The sequence below is a fragment of the Neodiprion lecontei genome, chromosome 3, assembly GCF_021901455.1.
Source record: "Neodiprion lecontei isolate iyNeoLeco1 chromosome 3, iyNeoLeco1.1, whole genome shotgun sequence".
Classification (NCBI taxonomy): domain Eukaryota; kingdom Metazoa; phylum Arthropoda; class Insecta; order Hymenoptera; family Diprionidae; genus Neodiprion; species Neodiprion lecontei.
The window spans coordinates 38,776,785-38,789,104 of record NC_060262.1 but is presented as its reverse complement, the minus strand read 5'-3'; the positions used below and the strand labels follow the sequence as shown (position 1 = coordinate 38,789,104).

At 38.4% G+C, this 12,320-nt stretch overlaps 2 protein-coding genes across 2 annotated transcripts in view; both read left to right on the top strand.

The window, feature by feature from the left end:
• The first annotated feature begins 101 nt into the window (after positions 1–101).
• LOC107224178 (transcription factor Adf-1) lies at positions 102–1,975 on the top strand. Its single transcript, XM_015664133.2, has 3 exons — positions 102–423; positions 586–748; positions 1,197–1,975. Exons 1-3 carry the CDS (start codon positions 165–167, stop codon positions 1,648–1,650), a joined length of 876 nt encoding a protein of 291 aa, XP_015519619.1. The 5' UTR covers positions 102–164; the 3' UTR covers positions 1,651–1,975.
• Positions 1,976–2,876: 901 nt separating this feature from the next.
• LOC107227521 (A-kinase anchor protein 200) overlaps positions 2,877–12,320 on the top strand; it is a 103,373-nt gene continuing 93,929 nt past the window's right edge. The window contains exon 1 of the mRNA XM_046735641.1: positions 2,877–2,972. The gene's annotated coding sequence lies outside the window, so the exon portion shown is untranslated. The remainder of the gene's footprint in view (positions 2,973–12,320) is intronic.

The window sequence follows — 12,320 nt, the reverse complement described above, 5'->3', positions numbered from 1 at the left end:
GCGCTAGTATACAAAAGACGCCTCCAAAAAAGTCAGGAGGGCTCTCTTCGGTTTTCCTCTCTATCAGAGTATCGGACTATGGCGGTAGCATCGAGGTATTTATTATGAACAGGTTATGTTTAGTTTGTATCTTGAATGCTCCGTTTCCAGTTTAAGCAATAAGTATGCAAACTGTCAAATCTTCCGCGATATTCCGTCAAGTAATGAGAGATCATTCTTATAAAATGGAACAAAACGAAACCGTTGTTACGAATGAGGATGACTGCGATAACTCCGAAGGCGGTTCGAAAAACGGGGACAGTCTGCTGATAAGTTTAGTCCAAAATTACCCTCACCTCTACGTGAAAACATCGAAAAATCAAAAGGATTATGCGCTAAGGGAGAAGTCCTGGCAGGAAATTGCCGCGATTTTAGAACAGCCAGGTAATTTGCTTTAACTGCGTTTTATAATTCTCTTCAGCATTTGGGATACATTTCTTCGCTGTACTACGATGCGTCTGTGATTTGTAAGAATCATGGCACGTTGTTTTGTTATACATGCCCCAGTAACGTCACACGGTTCATCACTCTGTCTAATCTTTACAGCTAGTGAATGTCTGAAGCGTTGGACACGACTCAGAGAGCGATATTCTAAGGAGAAACGATTGAGCGAACAAAATATGAGGAATGGAGTAACATTCACGATCCGACAGTGTTGGCCACACTATGCAGAGATGGGATTCCTCGCCCAACACATCGTTGGAAGGAGGTGATACCTTAAAGCCTACATTTCATTTGAAATCTCTTTATTCAACTGTTCCGAATTTCGTATGGAATTTCACAATACTTTTCAAATTATCTGAAATTCCATCTGTGAAGAGTCAGGAAGAATGTTGTACAGTCGAATGCAAACTTCAGCAAATTTTATCGGAGATTCTCAACCCTAAACTAGTGTGAACGGTGAGGCATGATTTATTCCCTTGGTAATTCATTAAATCTTGTGAGAGAATTCGAGTGATTAAAATCGAATTTTAAATTCTTGGAGGGTCTGAATCAGTCACTAGTAAGCATAACAAATGTAAGAATAATATTCACTTCTTTTCTCAACTTCCATATAAATTATAGCAAGGCTGTTGCAATCTTATGTTTCAAGCGCCAAAGTTCTAACAATTAACAATACAGAAAAACAAATGTGAACGTTGTTCCCGTTATTACAGATCGTACAGAAATATTAATACGAAAGCAAAGAATTTGAAACATGTGCGAAAGTATAAAAGTGAAACTCCATCGCCATCTGACAATCCGTCACTATCTCCATCCCCAGCGACGCAATACACAGCAACTCTATTAGTGCAGTCTCCAGTGACTTCGCCATCAACGTCAACAGCGATAGTTGAGTCTTCTGATCCATTGTCTCTCCTAGCATCAGAAAACAATCGAATTTTTCCTTCGTCTGACCAAAATGAGCAGCGAGTCGAGAACGTTCAAGAATCAATAGCAGAAATGGCAACAACAGTTACAAATCATTTACGCAATTCGAATCAGCAACAAGAAACATCTGAAGATCTGTTTTGCAAATATCTGGCTTCAGAACTGAAGAAGATGTCAGAGGAAGAAAAGAAAGCAACAACAAGACGACTTATGGATGCTTTATTTCAGGAGAATACCTAATGAGTAGATTTTAAGTTTCATACTAGGATTATTTAAATGTTTTTACCTCACGTTCAAGTTTATAAATGTATGTAACAAAAACAGTATAAATTTTATACAGATAAATAGCCGTTGGGCTCAGGTAGCTACACTTTGCAAAGTGAAAACAAATCTATAAATTGTCAGGTCTAATTGATAGGCCGTATTTCGTGCTGGAAATCAATGTAATTCAGAGCTTGCGAAATTAGTCCGCCTAAATTACCCAATAAGTACTTAAATGAAAAATAATATTCTGTATATAAATACAGGCAAAGAATATTTTAACAAGTTTCAATCAATTCCAAAACCTCCGACTTATTCTTTCGTTAATTACATTCCTTGTGCGTATTCTAGAACTGAATTCATTGTGGTCCATGATTTTAAATTCCAAATTAAATTTCGCTGCGGCAGTCGGTATAAAAAATAAATTCTTGTTTTTAAAATTTTCGCAAACATCGGATAAAAAAGAATCGAATTTGAAACAGAATCCATTCTTTCCAACTGGATATCTCACAAATTTAAAAGTGATAAACAATTTTCATTCCCGCCGCTAATATCCGGATCCGGTGACCGCGGTAAAGTAACGATCGGTATTTTGTTTGTAACAACCTCAAAATTCAGTACCTCAAACTTGTGATTAGTTGATAATGTGTTTTAGAATTATTGATCAAAATAAGTAACCCATTCCGGCCCTATTCGAATCTTCAAATATACACCATTTTACCGACGATGGAAATATCGAGGGAAAACCTGGCAAATTAACCGACGTACGTACGTAAACGAGTCACGCCATTTTTACAATTTAATCAATCAAAATTAATCCAGCCAGATAATTAGGAATTAAATATAATCGAAGTTAAACGTAATCTTCGCTTAGACCGTTCAAGCATTCCTAATATTTTCGCACGTAAAATAAAAATCCACACTCGTGCAACTACGTTTCTCAATCGTTTGCTACAATACCGATCGATAAGCCAACCGTCTATGAATAATAAATGGGATAAATGCCGCGACAAACAATGCAAAGTATAAAATTTAGCGGACCATGCATTCACAAATTGGCACGCATGTGTTGACTTTATCGTCAGAAGTATGATTGGAATTTCGAAGCGTGAGTTTCTCCCCCGTATTTGCGCGCGCATCTCGGAGCTTCGTTTTGGCTCCGTAAGATGTCGCTAGTGGTGTTTCAGTGGAAGCTTAGGAGCTGTCGCCCAGCTCCCGGCAGAGTCAAGTGAAGTTGTCGCGTGGGCTCGAAGTGCATCTCACGTGTGTTTCAGCTTTTCCAGGATATTTAGCCGAAAAAGGTAGGATTTTACAGCCTCAATATAATTCCCAAGAAGCCCGGGTTATGGCTCGGTTGATTACGCCTCGGCGGGTGGCGTACTTTGTAAAATATTAACGAACGGAAAATGTAAGCCTCTCAGGCGGCCGGCGACGCTGGCTTTTCGTGCCGTAATACCAGTTGTGACCAGACAACAGCACGTGGTTCGTTTCCTCGTATTTCACGCAATTCCCAAAATATATTGAATGATATTTCCCGCGATTCAATTAACATCGACGTTGAAGTCGAGTTTAGCATTCGGATTCACCCAGCGGTGCATTAATCGGTGTAAGCCCCGAGCCGCCTGCGTAGTTTGTAAGGGTGGCGTCCTGCATCCAAATTCCGTAATGCGACGCGATTTGGGAATCGCTATAGAATATGTGGTAAATCCGACCCCGATTACCGTTGATAACCGAACACCGAAAGAAAAAATTCTCTGTTGGACGAGGCGTTAATCAGCCATCGAATCATCTCGAATATCGCAACGATATTAACGCGCAAAACTGTTGGGAATTTCGTCAATGGCGTTGCCGAATGTGTATTAATCGTTTTTTCATCACTCCTTCTTTGAGCACGAGTTTTACAATTCCGAATCTAATACACTCATCGAAGAATGAAGGGATGGGTGTGTAATTAACGAAGGCTGATTATCTTCGCGAGTTTTTGATTTGGATGCGAGAGGAGTTCTCGCTAATTTCGGAGTAATAATAAGAGACAGAGGAAGAAAAAGGTAAAAACGATTTCACCGTACCACAGAACAATGGGATATTCTCGCGTTTTTATAATCGTATGTTGACATACTCCGTAGTAGCCGAGTACACGCGTAGTTAGTGAGAAAATTTCGGGGATCCCTTGTCTCGAGGATTAAGGGTAAGGCAGGTATCTGCACGCGGTATTAGCTACGGAACTGAGACATAGAAGTAGATTACGCATATCCCGAGTATCCTCCGATCGTCCTAGCCATGCGAACGGGACGAAGAAAGGCGGACGCCATTGTTGATCCAGCCATCTGCCATCTGGGCGGTTTGGAGTTTAGACTTTAGATATATACACAGGGTATTGTGCCGCGTATTATGTTTCTCGGGTCCCTTGGCCTGTCCTCGTAACTCAGCGTCAGTTATACGACGTCACGTTGCCAGGGTTCGAAGCTGCGTCTCGAACGTCTCAATATCTCTCTCTCTCTCTCTTTCTCGACGAGAATCGTTATGGTTCGACCACAAATGAAACAACCCGATCTAGATGTCTCGATTTTGCAGTAGCACTGAATTTATTGCGCAGTTTTAACGGATGGATCTTTTTCGCCCCTCACCCTCCCCCCCCCTCTTCTTTCCCATCGTAAAATTCAAATTATAAATTCTCATTTATAAACACACTCATCGTCTCGCAGTCGCGTCGCTAGTTCTTTCTATCGATTCATACGTGGTTCTTTTTATTTTCAGTCGTTAATTTTCATCCGTTCTTTGTTATTTACTTACTGCTGCTACTCGTGTAGTAGAATTCTTGGAAATTATTGTCGTTACGCACGATTTATGTGTGTCGCGGAGGTGCGTTTCTCGTAGTTTTTGTTCAACATTTTTCTCGTCGATTCCCCTTTACTTCTTACTTTCTCTTGATACCGAGGCGATTGTAAAATTGTGCAAATTTTTATACTCGACGGTTTATAGCGATTCTTCAAATTCACGTATAAGTTTTATGTAATAGCATGTATGAATTTTCTCACTTTGCATCGTCGTGTACCAGATTGCGAGAACTGAAGAACAAGTTGGCGAAAAGTAACGATGCAAATTCAATGCACAGTTGAGTCATTCGAATCAATTCTATGATTCATATTTACGGATCACCGATTATTTGGTTTTAGTTGATTCATGCATTAAATATTCGGAAAATTGATCCCAGCGGGATAATTAGTACATAATTCGAATTAAGTAAATTTACGTACATCTATAATTAAATTTTGCATAATTCCTCCAATTTTGAATTTACCAAATTGGAGAAAAAAAAAAAAAAACGGGGGGGGGGGGAGACAGGACAAGATTTAGTAACTGAAGTCAAATTTATCGGGCTCAGGAAATTGAAGATGTAACATGTTCGGTTAGTCTATTAATCATACATAACGAACAATAGTAAATAATTTTGTCGCACTTGTCGTTTTTAAATTCGAATAATTCAACTTTCGTTGGTATCGCAGATCGAAGATATTCGCACACATTAGCCCGATCGGTTGGTCCGGTTATCTCGCAGTCGCGAAATTAACCAGATCTGAAAACCCCGAGAACAGCAGCAGCGCATATCGTAACGAGAGAGCAACGATCCTTGCGGTTCGGTATTGCGGCGTGTGTGTCGGATGCGGCGCGACGCGACGCCGGGCGTCGGGCACATTCGACGCCTTCTACCTGCCTTCAATTCGTATGCGCATCGAGTGCTTGTCCAATTGTCGTCCAATAGACGATTCCACGCACGGACTGACTGGTTCCGGTTCCTATTTCAGAGCGATGCTTTCCTCTCGCCTGCCTGCCCGTCGATCGTCTCGTGCGACCGAGCTCGTGGATTTCACACTCAATTTTCATGTTATTGAAGGATTTTTCACACTCGAAATCAAGTATCCGTTACGATATTTCGTTTGAATTTTATCCGTTACCTTGACCGACGACTTGGCAAAGTATAAAAATCAGGCGTAGAATGTATCAAGTATTTGAAAAGATTTTAGGGTAATTTGGATAACTTTGTAGTTGATCGATTTGTGGATTTTTCGGTAATAAGTGATTTAAAACCGCGTATACGAGTAAAGAAATTTGAATGGATTAAATTGAAGTTTTGTATTTTTAACACCAATATCCAAGGTTATGTTATATATTATTTGTCTTGTTTTTTGAATTGTTGAATATTACAATTACAATTACTTGTAAGGAGCGATTTTATCAAACTCTTTCAAGAACCAGTTCGTTTTAACTCATCTGTCGAGAGAGAGAGAGAGAGAGAGAGAGAGCTTATAATCCAACGAGAGAAAATTAGATACAATTCGTGAAAATTTGGTCAATTTTACGTTCTTCGTGTTTCATAGTTACGAGAAAGCAATCTTAAATTTCATGATTGGCTATCTCGAGTTCCAAGCTTTTATACACTTATCCAACTCTTTTCTCGATTCGAATACCTTGTATAATATACACGGGCTGGTTCTCCTTCGCAATCTATTACGCTGCCTTACGTTAGACTTGACCGCAGTGTGCTGCGACTTACTTATTGCGACCTGCTAGCCTGCCGTGAGTAATACGAGAACAAAAAAACGAGCTAGATCGAAATAAGGGAAATAAAACTAATAGACCGATAGCCGTGCCGAGCCTATATATACATATATATAATTTATATATATAGCTTATGTACAGTGAACAGTATATGACTAGGAACGTGGTGATCGAACGGTACCTCGTCACCGTATCTCCCGCGTAATTGCGTTTGTCGAGTTATACAAACTCCTCGGATAGTTCTCGTTACTTCTCCTTCCTCTCCTTCTTCCTCGTTACTTCTCCCTCCTCTTCTTGCTTTTCCTTTGCAGTTAACTGCACTTCGTTTTTATACGAACCTACGATTAGTTATATTCTCAGCGTAGCCTGCCTCGAATAATTGATGAGGGTGTGAATTGGATGTTTCTTTTTTCGGTACATTAGCAAATTAACCGGGTATACTGATATCTACTGAATAGTCTCTCGTCAAAATTTATAAGCAAAAATTTATAAGCAAAAATTTCTCTTCTACGTAATTTTGCACGCGAGAGTGCAGTCCATTGTTCGTCGTTATACAATGTAAACTTTAACAATTGCAAACCGTTATACTCCCTATGGAAAGTTTCCTACGAAACTTATTTTTTTTTTTTTGTTTTTCAAGTTCCGTAGTTACGAAATATATAACTTTGAGTTAGAGCGTGATTAGGTGCTCTTTAAAAATACAACTTGAAAATGTAAAAATGTGTCAAGTTTGTGGAAAACTTAAAAAACAAGGAGAAACTAGAAATGAAATTAATACATAGAACTGTTGGTTAATCCTAAATTATATGTTATACAACGGTTTAGATTTCGTGTTTTATAATATGCGGCTCTACCAACACTATCCATGTTTTTTTTTTTTTGTTTCCATTCCGATTGCGAACTTTTGTATACCAGAAATTTGAAATTACTATATTGTTCTGAATATTTAAATGTAAACGCGCATCTATGAAAATCTTGAGAGTTTTTGTAAATGATCTAATTGCATATTCGCAAAACATTGGAAAGCGAATGAAAAATGTCCAATTAAAAAATGGAGCGAATTATAAGCAATGTTCAAAGTTTCTCTCGCGTTGTTTTGTGTATCCGGGATTTATTTCTTCCAGTTTTTTTCTCCCTTCTCTTCACTTCTTGTATAAACCTCTTAGCTAAAACCTCTTTGAGGAAATTTACCCACTGCAAGATGTGAAACTAACATAGCATGCTCTCAATCCTGAACTAAAAAGTTCAGTTGGTGCACTTCTCGCAGGTAAACCGTGTTAGAAGTTTACGCGCTACTTGCATTCAGGACTATAAGCTCAGCTACGAGATCTTTAAACCTGCAGGTTTGTGTGTCGCAACCCTTTCCGAGAGAGAGAGAGAGAGAGAGCAATTACACGTTTAATTGCACCTTAGCATCGTCTGAACATATTTAGTAAGACAATTCGTCGGTTGAGGGCCGAAACATCCTATCTCAGAATTTGGTTAAATAAAACCTCGACTCAGAATTTTCTTGAACCATATTGTATTTCGAAAGTGATCTTTGAGGATATACGAAGTTTTTTAATCATAATCCGAGATGTGATTTTGTGGAACCAAATCTTGAGATGTCTCTGCTCTCAGCCGACAAATTTTCGAAATACGAGTCGTGAAATATTTTCGCAACCATCACCATCACCCGCACGTTGTGCCCCAACTTTTTGGTAATCTCGCGACGACTTTGCGTCCAACTAATTATACAATCAACACTTGTCGCGTCCTTCAAAAATCGGTCGCGTTTCCGCTACACCACCGTGATTTGTTCCTATAATTCACCATGTTGTACGTGTAAGGCACGCGCCCATAGGCATAATAAAGGAGTACGTAATAAGAGGGAGAGAGAGAGAGAGAGAGAGAGAACGTTTTCTGTTTGCTAGCAGAGTTGTGTGAAGGCAGGCGAGGAGAAATTCTTTGACTTATAACGGTATGTGGAGTAAGTCGTACGTGAAAAAAAAAAAAAATGCGAAGAATGAAGAAAAATATAGGTATATATACGCGTGGATATGTGTATATATATATATGTGTGTATCACCATGGCCTAGGTGCGCGGCGAAGCACGTGACTTATGCGACGCTTGCATGCAGCTATCGTATGAAATTAGCTGATGGCTTTTTGATTCAGTTTTTAGGTTACTTCTTCGTGCAAGGTATTTTATTCAGGAAATCATTCTTGTTATAGTTATATATAAGTATATAGTTCTTGGTATTCTCATCTATACAGTGTTTTTGTTTATTTATTTTTGTCTTTTTCCTAAACGAAGAGTCTTGATGTATTGTTAGAGTCATTTAATGGACGCAAATTCCGATGAAAACAGTTGTTGCGGAAAAAGAAGAAACCATGAAAGGCAAATAACCAATTTATTTGATTTACTGATTATTATCATTACTAGTTTTTTTCCTTTTCTCTCTTTTTTTTCCATCCCAATCAGGCGAAAGGTTAATTTTTCAAGATTTTATTCACGACGTCCTCAGTTTTCAATTTTATCCTTGTTCATTATTATTATATTATTTGTCATGAATTATAAATCCGTAGAATTTAGCATAGGTAACAATATACTCTGCGTTTTTTTTTTTTTCCAAAAATTTTTATACACCTTTCCTTTCGTCGTTAATCATGTAATTTTACACCGATCAAATTGCGTATCGGTGCTATGCGCAGGACCCGAAACCTTATGTATACAACGATCCAGATTTTTGATGATCTAAAAATCCATCGAACTTGACTTAAAACACGGTGTATAATAAAACATTCTTGGAAGTATAAGGTACTTGTAGGGCAGCTGCTGTTACATCACAGTTGGTCGATGTGTATATAACAGTGGAACACTTTTTCTCTCACAGAAATTCCTCTCGGCTCTGTACATTTTTTTCACCCCGCCCCCCTCCCCCTCAAACCTTCGCTACCGTAGTCAGCGATCTGACTAGCTGCCTCATTCTCAACGTTTCTCGACTCGTGCTGCTGCTGCTGCTGTTGCAGTCCATTTACTAAAAAGTCAATTTATACGTCTGCAGCGGAACGGATACTTAATCAAAAAAAATATGGAACGTCTATCGCGATCAAAGTCTTGAATTCTTGTTTTATTTCTCACAAGATTATTATAATAAAAATTGTAAGCTTGTAGTTATAACGAATAGGTCAAATTATGTGGTCTACACATTATATATTTCGAAGAAAAAGAAAAGAGGAAAAAATTTATCGGAGTTAAAGATTTAAAAATAACGCGTATCATTCAATTCGATTATGAAAATAGAACGTTTCATTGAGTAAGGTGAAAGAATCGACAAAAAATAAATAAAAATAAAAAAAAAAAAAACACACACACAAACGGAAAGACAAACTGAGAATACATCGCGATTGAATAATTCAGTTTGCTGCTGCATTTTCCGTGCGATAAAATATTGCCTTGTACCGGTGGATTAGATACGTGTTACAGAATAATGTAAAGTAAACTCTCGAGCCGAACCGGCTTACGAGATTAAATCTTGATTTATCCCGTTCACGTCACGCGGACGTAAACTCTTAGAGAACCAAAGAGAAATTTAATTTTAAGAATACATCCAAGGATCGGCAGGAACTCCGGTTAAATTTTTCTAGCTGCGGTGATAATAATACGAATGGAAATTCTTCGTTGCTGTTCCATGCCGTTCGACGAGCACGCGGTTATAATGCAGTATCTTTAATACCTTGCTCATTCCAGTATTCGTCGACGAACAGGAGAAGCGGAGGAAAAAAAGGATAAGGTGGGGGAAAAAAGAAGGGGGAAAAAAAACAACCAACTATAGGAAAGGAAAGGAAAGGATCTCGGTCAGGTCGTTCGTTGCTCAGTAGTTCTCAACTGAATTCACCCCGCACCTCTCGACCTTTAAGCATCATCGACGCATCCCTGAGTCGTCCATGGACGCGTTACGTTACTCGTGTAAGCATCCACCGTTCATCCAGCCAACTACCAAGTGGTAGGATTGTCAGTGCGGCTTGCGGGCATCTCGGTGTGTATGGTAATGAGTGAGAGTCACTCGTCTGCCGCCACATTTAACGCCAGAAGAGAACTGGTTCTTCTCCTCCTTCAGGGGACTCATGCTGATGCTTCTTCTTCTTCTTCTTCTTCTTCTTCTTCTTCTTCGGCGGTGAGCGTTCGTCTCTTTCAGAGCAGCTCGCTATCGTAATTCTGCAGTATAAGACCGAAGTAAATTATCGCGAGTGATAGACCGAGAAAAATTTCATTTGTTATGGTAGCTTAGAAAAATTCAGCAATGCAGGTATCGTTAAAAAAAAATGTTTGAATATTGTTGGTATTACGAAGAACAAGGTACGCGTAACCATTTTGCGCCATTGTCGATCCTTTTTTGATAATTGCAACGCAAAATCAGTTCGTGAGGTTTACTCTACTTTTTTAGTTAAATAAGGCTTTAACGTCAATTTATTGCTGCGCAAGCATTAAATTTTCGCGACAGTTACAAGATAATATAGTAACAGTGATCGTAATGAGAAAGAATAGTAAAGGATACTAGAATTTATGGTAACAGCTACAAAACTAATTTTTATTTTGTACCTAGAACTATATATTTCGGTTGTGGTAAAAAATTAAAATGGTTAAGGACCGAGCGGTAACCGGAACTAAAAATTTCTATCAGATTCGGTATGATCCGTTGGAGCGGGCTTGAAGTTTCGAATTTAAAGAGTATCGAAAGAGCCCAATTCCGAATTATCTGGTGGCGAAACTTTAAGTAGAGAAATCAAACTTTGACGAAACAACAAATTTTCGAATGGTCGGAAACCCGACGGCTATCAATGTTCCGGAATTCGCGAGATTTCGAAAGTTCGTGTTACGATTGAGAAAAGTTCCGAAAAGTAAAGTTCCGATAGAACTGAATTTCGAAAAATAAAGTTTCGGTGAAGTGAAATTCCGCAAATTAAAATATATCACACGGCGTAGTTTACTCAACGAGCGGTTGTAAAAAATCAGCAAAACCGAAAATCATAATGACCAGGATTCCGAACGTAAAAATATCGAAAATCCAAAACAAAGAAAGATCAAAGTGGTGAAATTTCACGAATCCAGAAATTCACAGAACTGGAAATGAAATAAGATTTTCGTTTCGACAATTCGATTATCGTCACATTATTTACGCACTTGAAATGAATCGTATAGAATATATTTGTAAAATTTAAAATTAGCAATTCATCTGATTTGCATGCGTACAAAATTCGCGGTTTTGAGACAGCTTTCTTACATCCACATCGTCTGACAATAACACTTATTTTTATTCACATTCGTGCGGTTTACCTTATTGCGCGGTATATATTTTACATACAAACCTGCAGTCAGGATATGTACAATATAACAATAATTCACTTCGTTGGGATCAGAAAAAGCTCGAATTAATTTCGGTTGTCGATTATATTAATGCGATGCAAAACTTATTTACCTGATTATTCGCTCTTCATATTTCGTCAACTTACGTATGAAAAAGCGAACCGATCATCTCGGATGTTTTTGTCATACACTATCATCAAGTTATAAACTTGTTATACCTAGATTTAGATTTTCGATCAAACGTTCTGGAACAAAACGCCATGTTCTTACATGTGTCTGCCTCTTGTTGCTGCCTCCCTTTCGAATATAACCGAGATGCTATTTCGCATACACCTGCTTATAAATGCAGCTTGTACGATGCAACGTATGCAGAGAGGAAGGTAACCCAAATAATACGGGGTAATGACCTTCGTCAGGATGACGACAGATCGGCAAAACGGAGAATTGCTGTTGGGAAATTTCGATTGCCGGGAAAAGTCATGTGATCACATGTGATGGAACACGGGGAAAAACGTAGACATTTTTTTTTTTTTAGCAATTTGTTTTCCATACTTCCAGCGAAGCTTCGTAAATTTAGTTAACAATGAGCTGACTCTCGGAAATAGTATTATTCAATTTCTGATAATTCGTGTGAAACGAAGCAACGCTATATGTTTTTAGATTCAAATTTATACGTTGAAGGTGCACAATTTTTCGAACTTTTGATCGTGAAAATTTACCAACATTACGTTAATACCAG

What these genes read in the sequence shown, in the direction of transcription:
- LOC107224178 (XM_015664133.2), top strand. Translation starts at nt 165, where the DNA reads ATGCAAACTGTCAAATCTTCCGCGATATTCCGTCAAGTAATGAGAGAT. An exon ending in CGCGATTTTAGAACAGCCAG is followed by an intron (nt 424 to 585) that starts GTAATTTGCTTT and finishes TAATCTTTACAG; the next exon opens with CTAGTGAATGTCTGAAGCGT. An exon ending in CAACACATCGTTGGAAGGAG is followed by an intron (nt 749 to 1,196) that starts GTGATACCTTAA and finishes CCGTTATTACAG; the next exon opens with ATCGTACAGAAATATTAATA.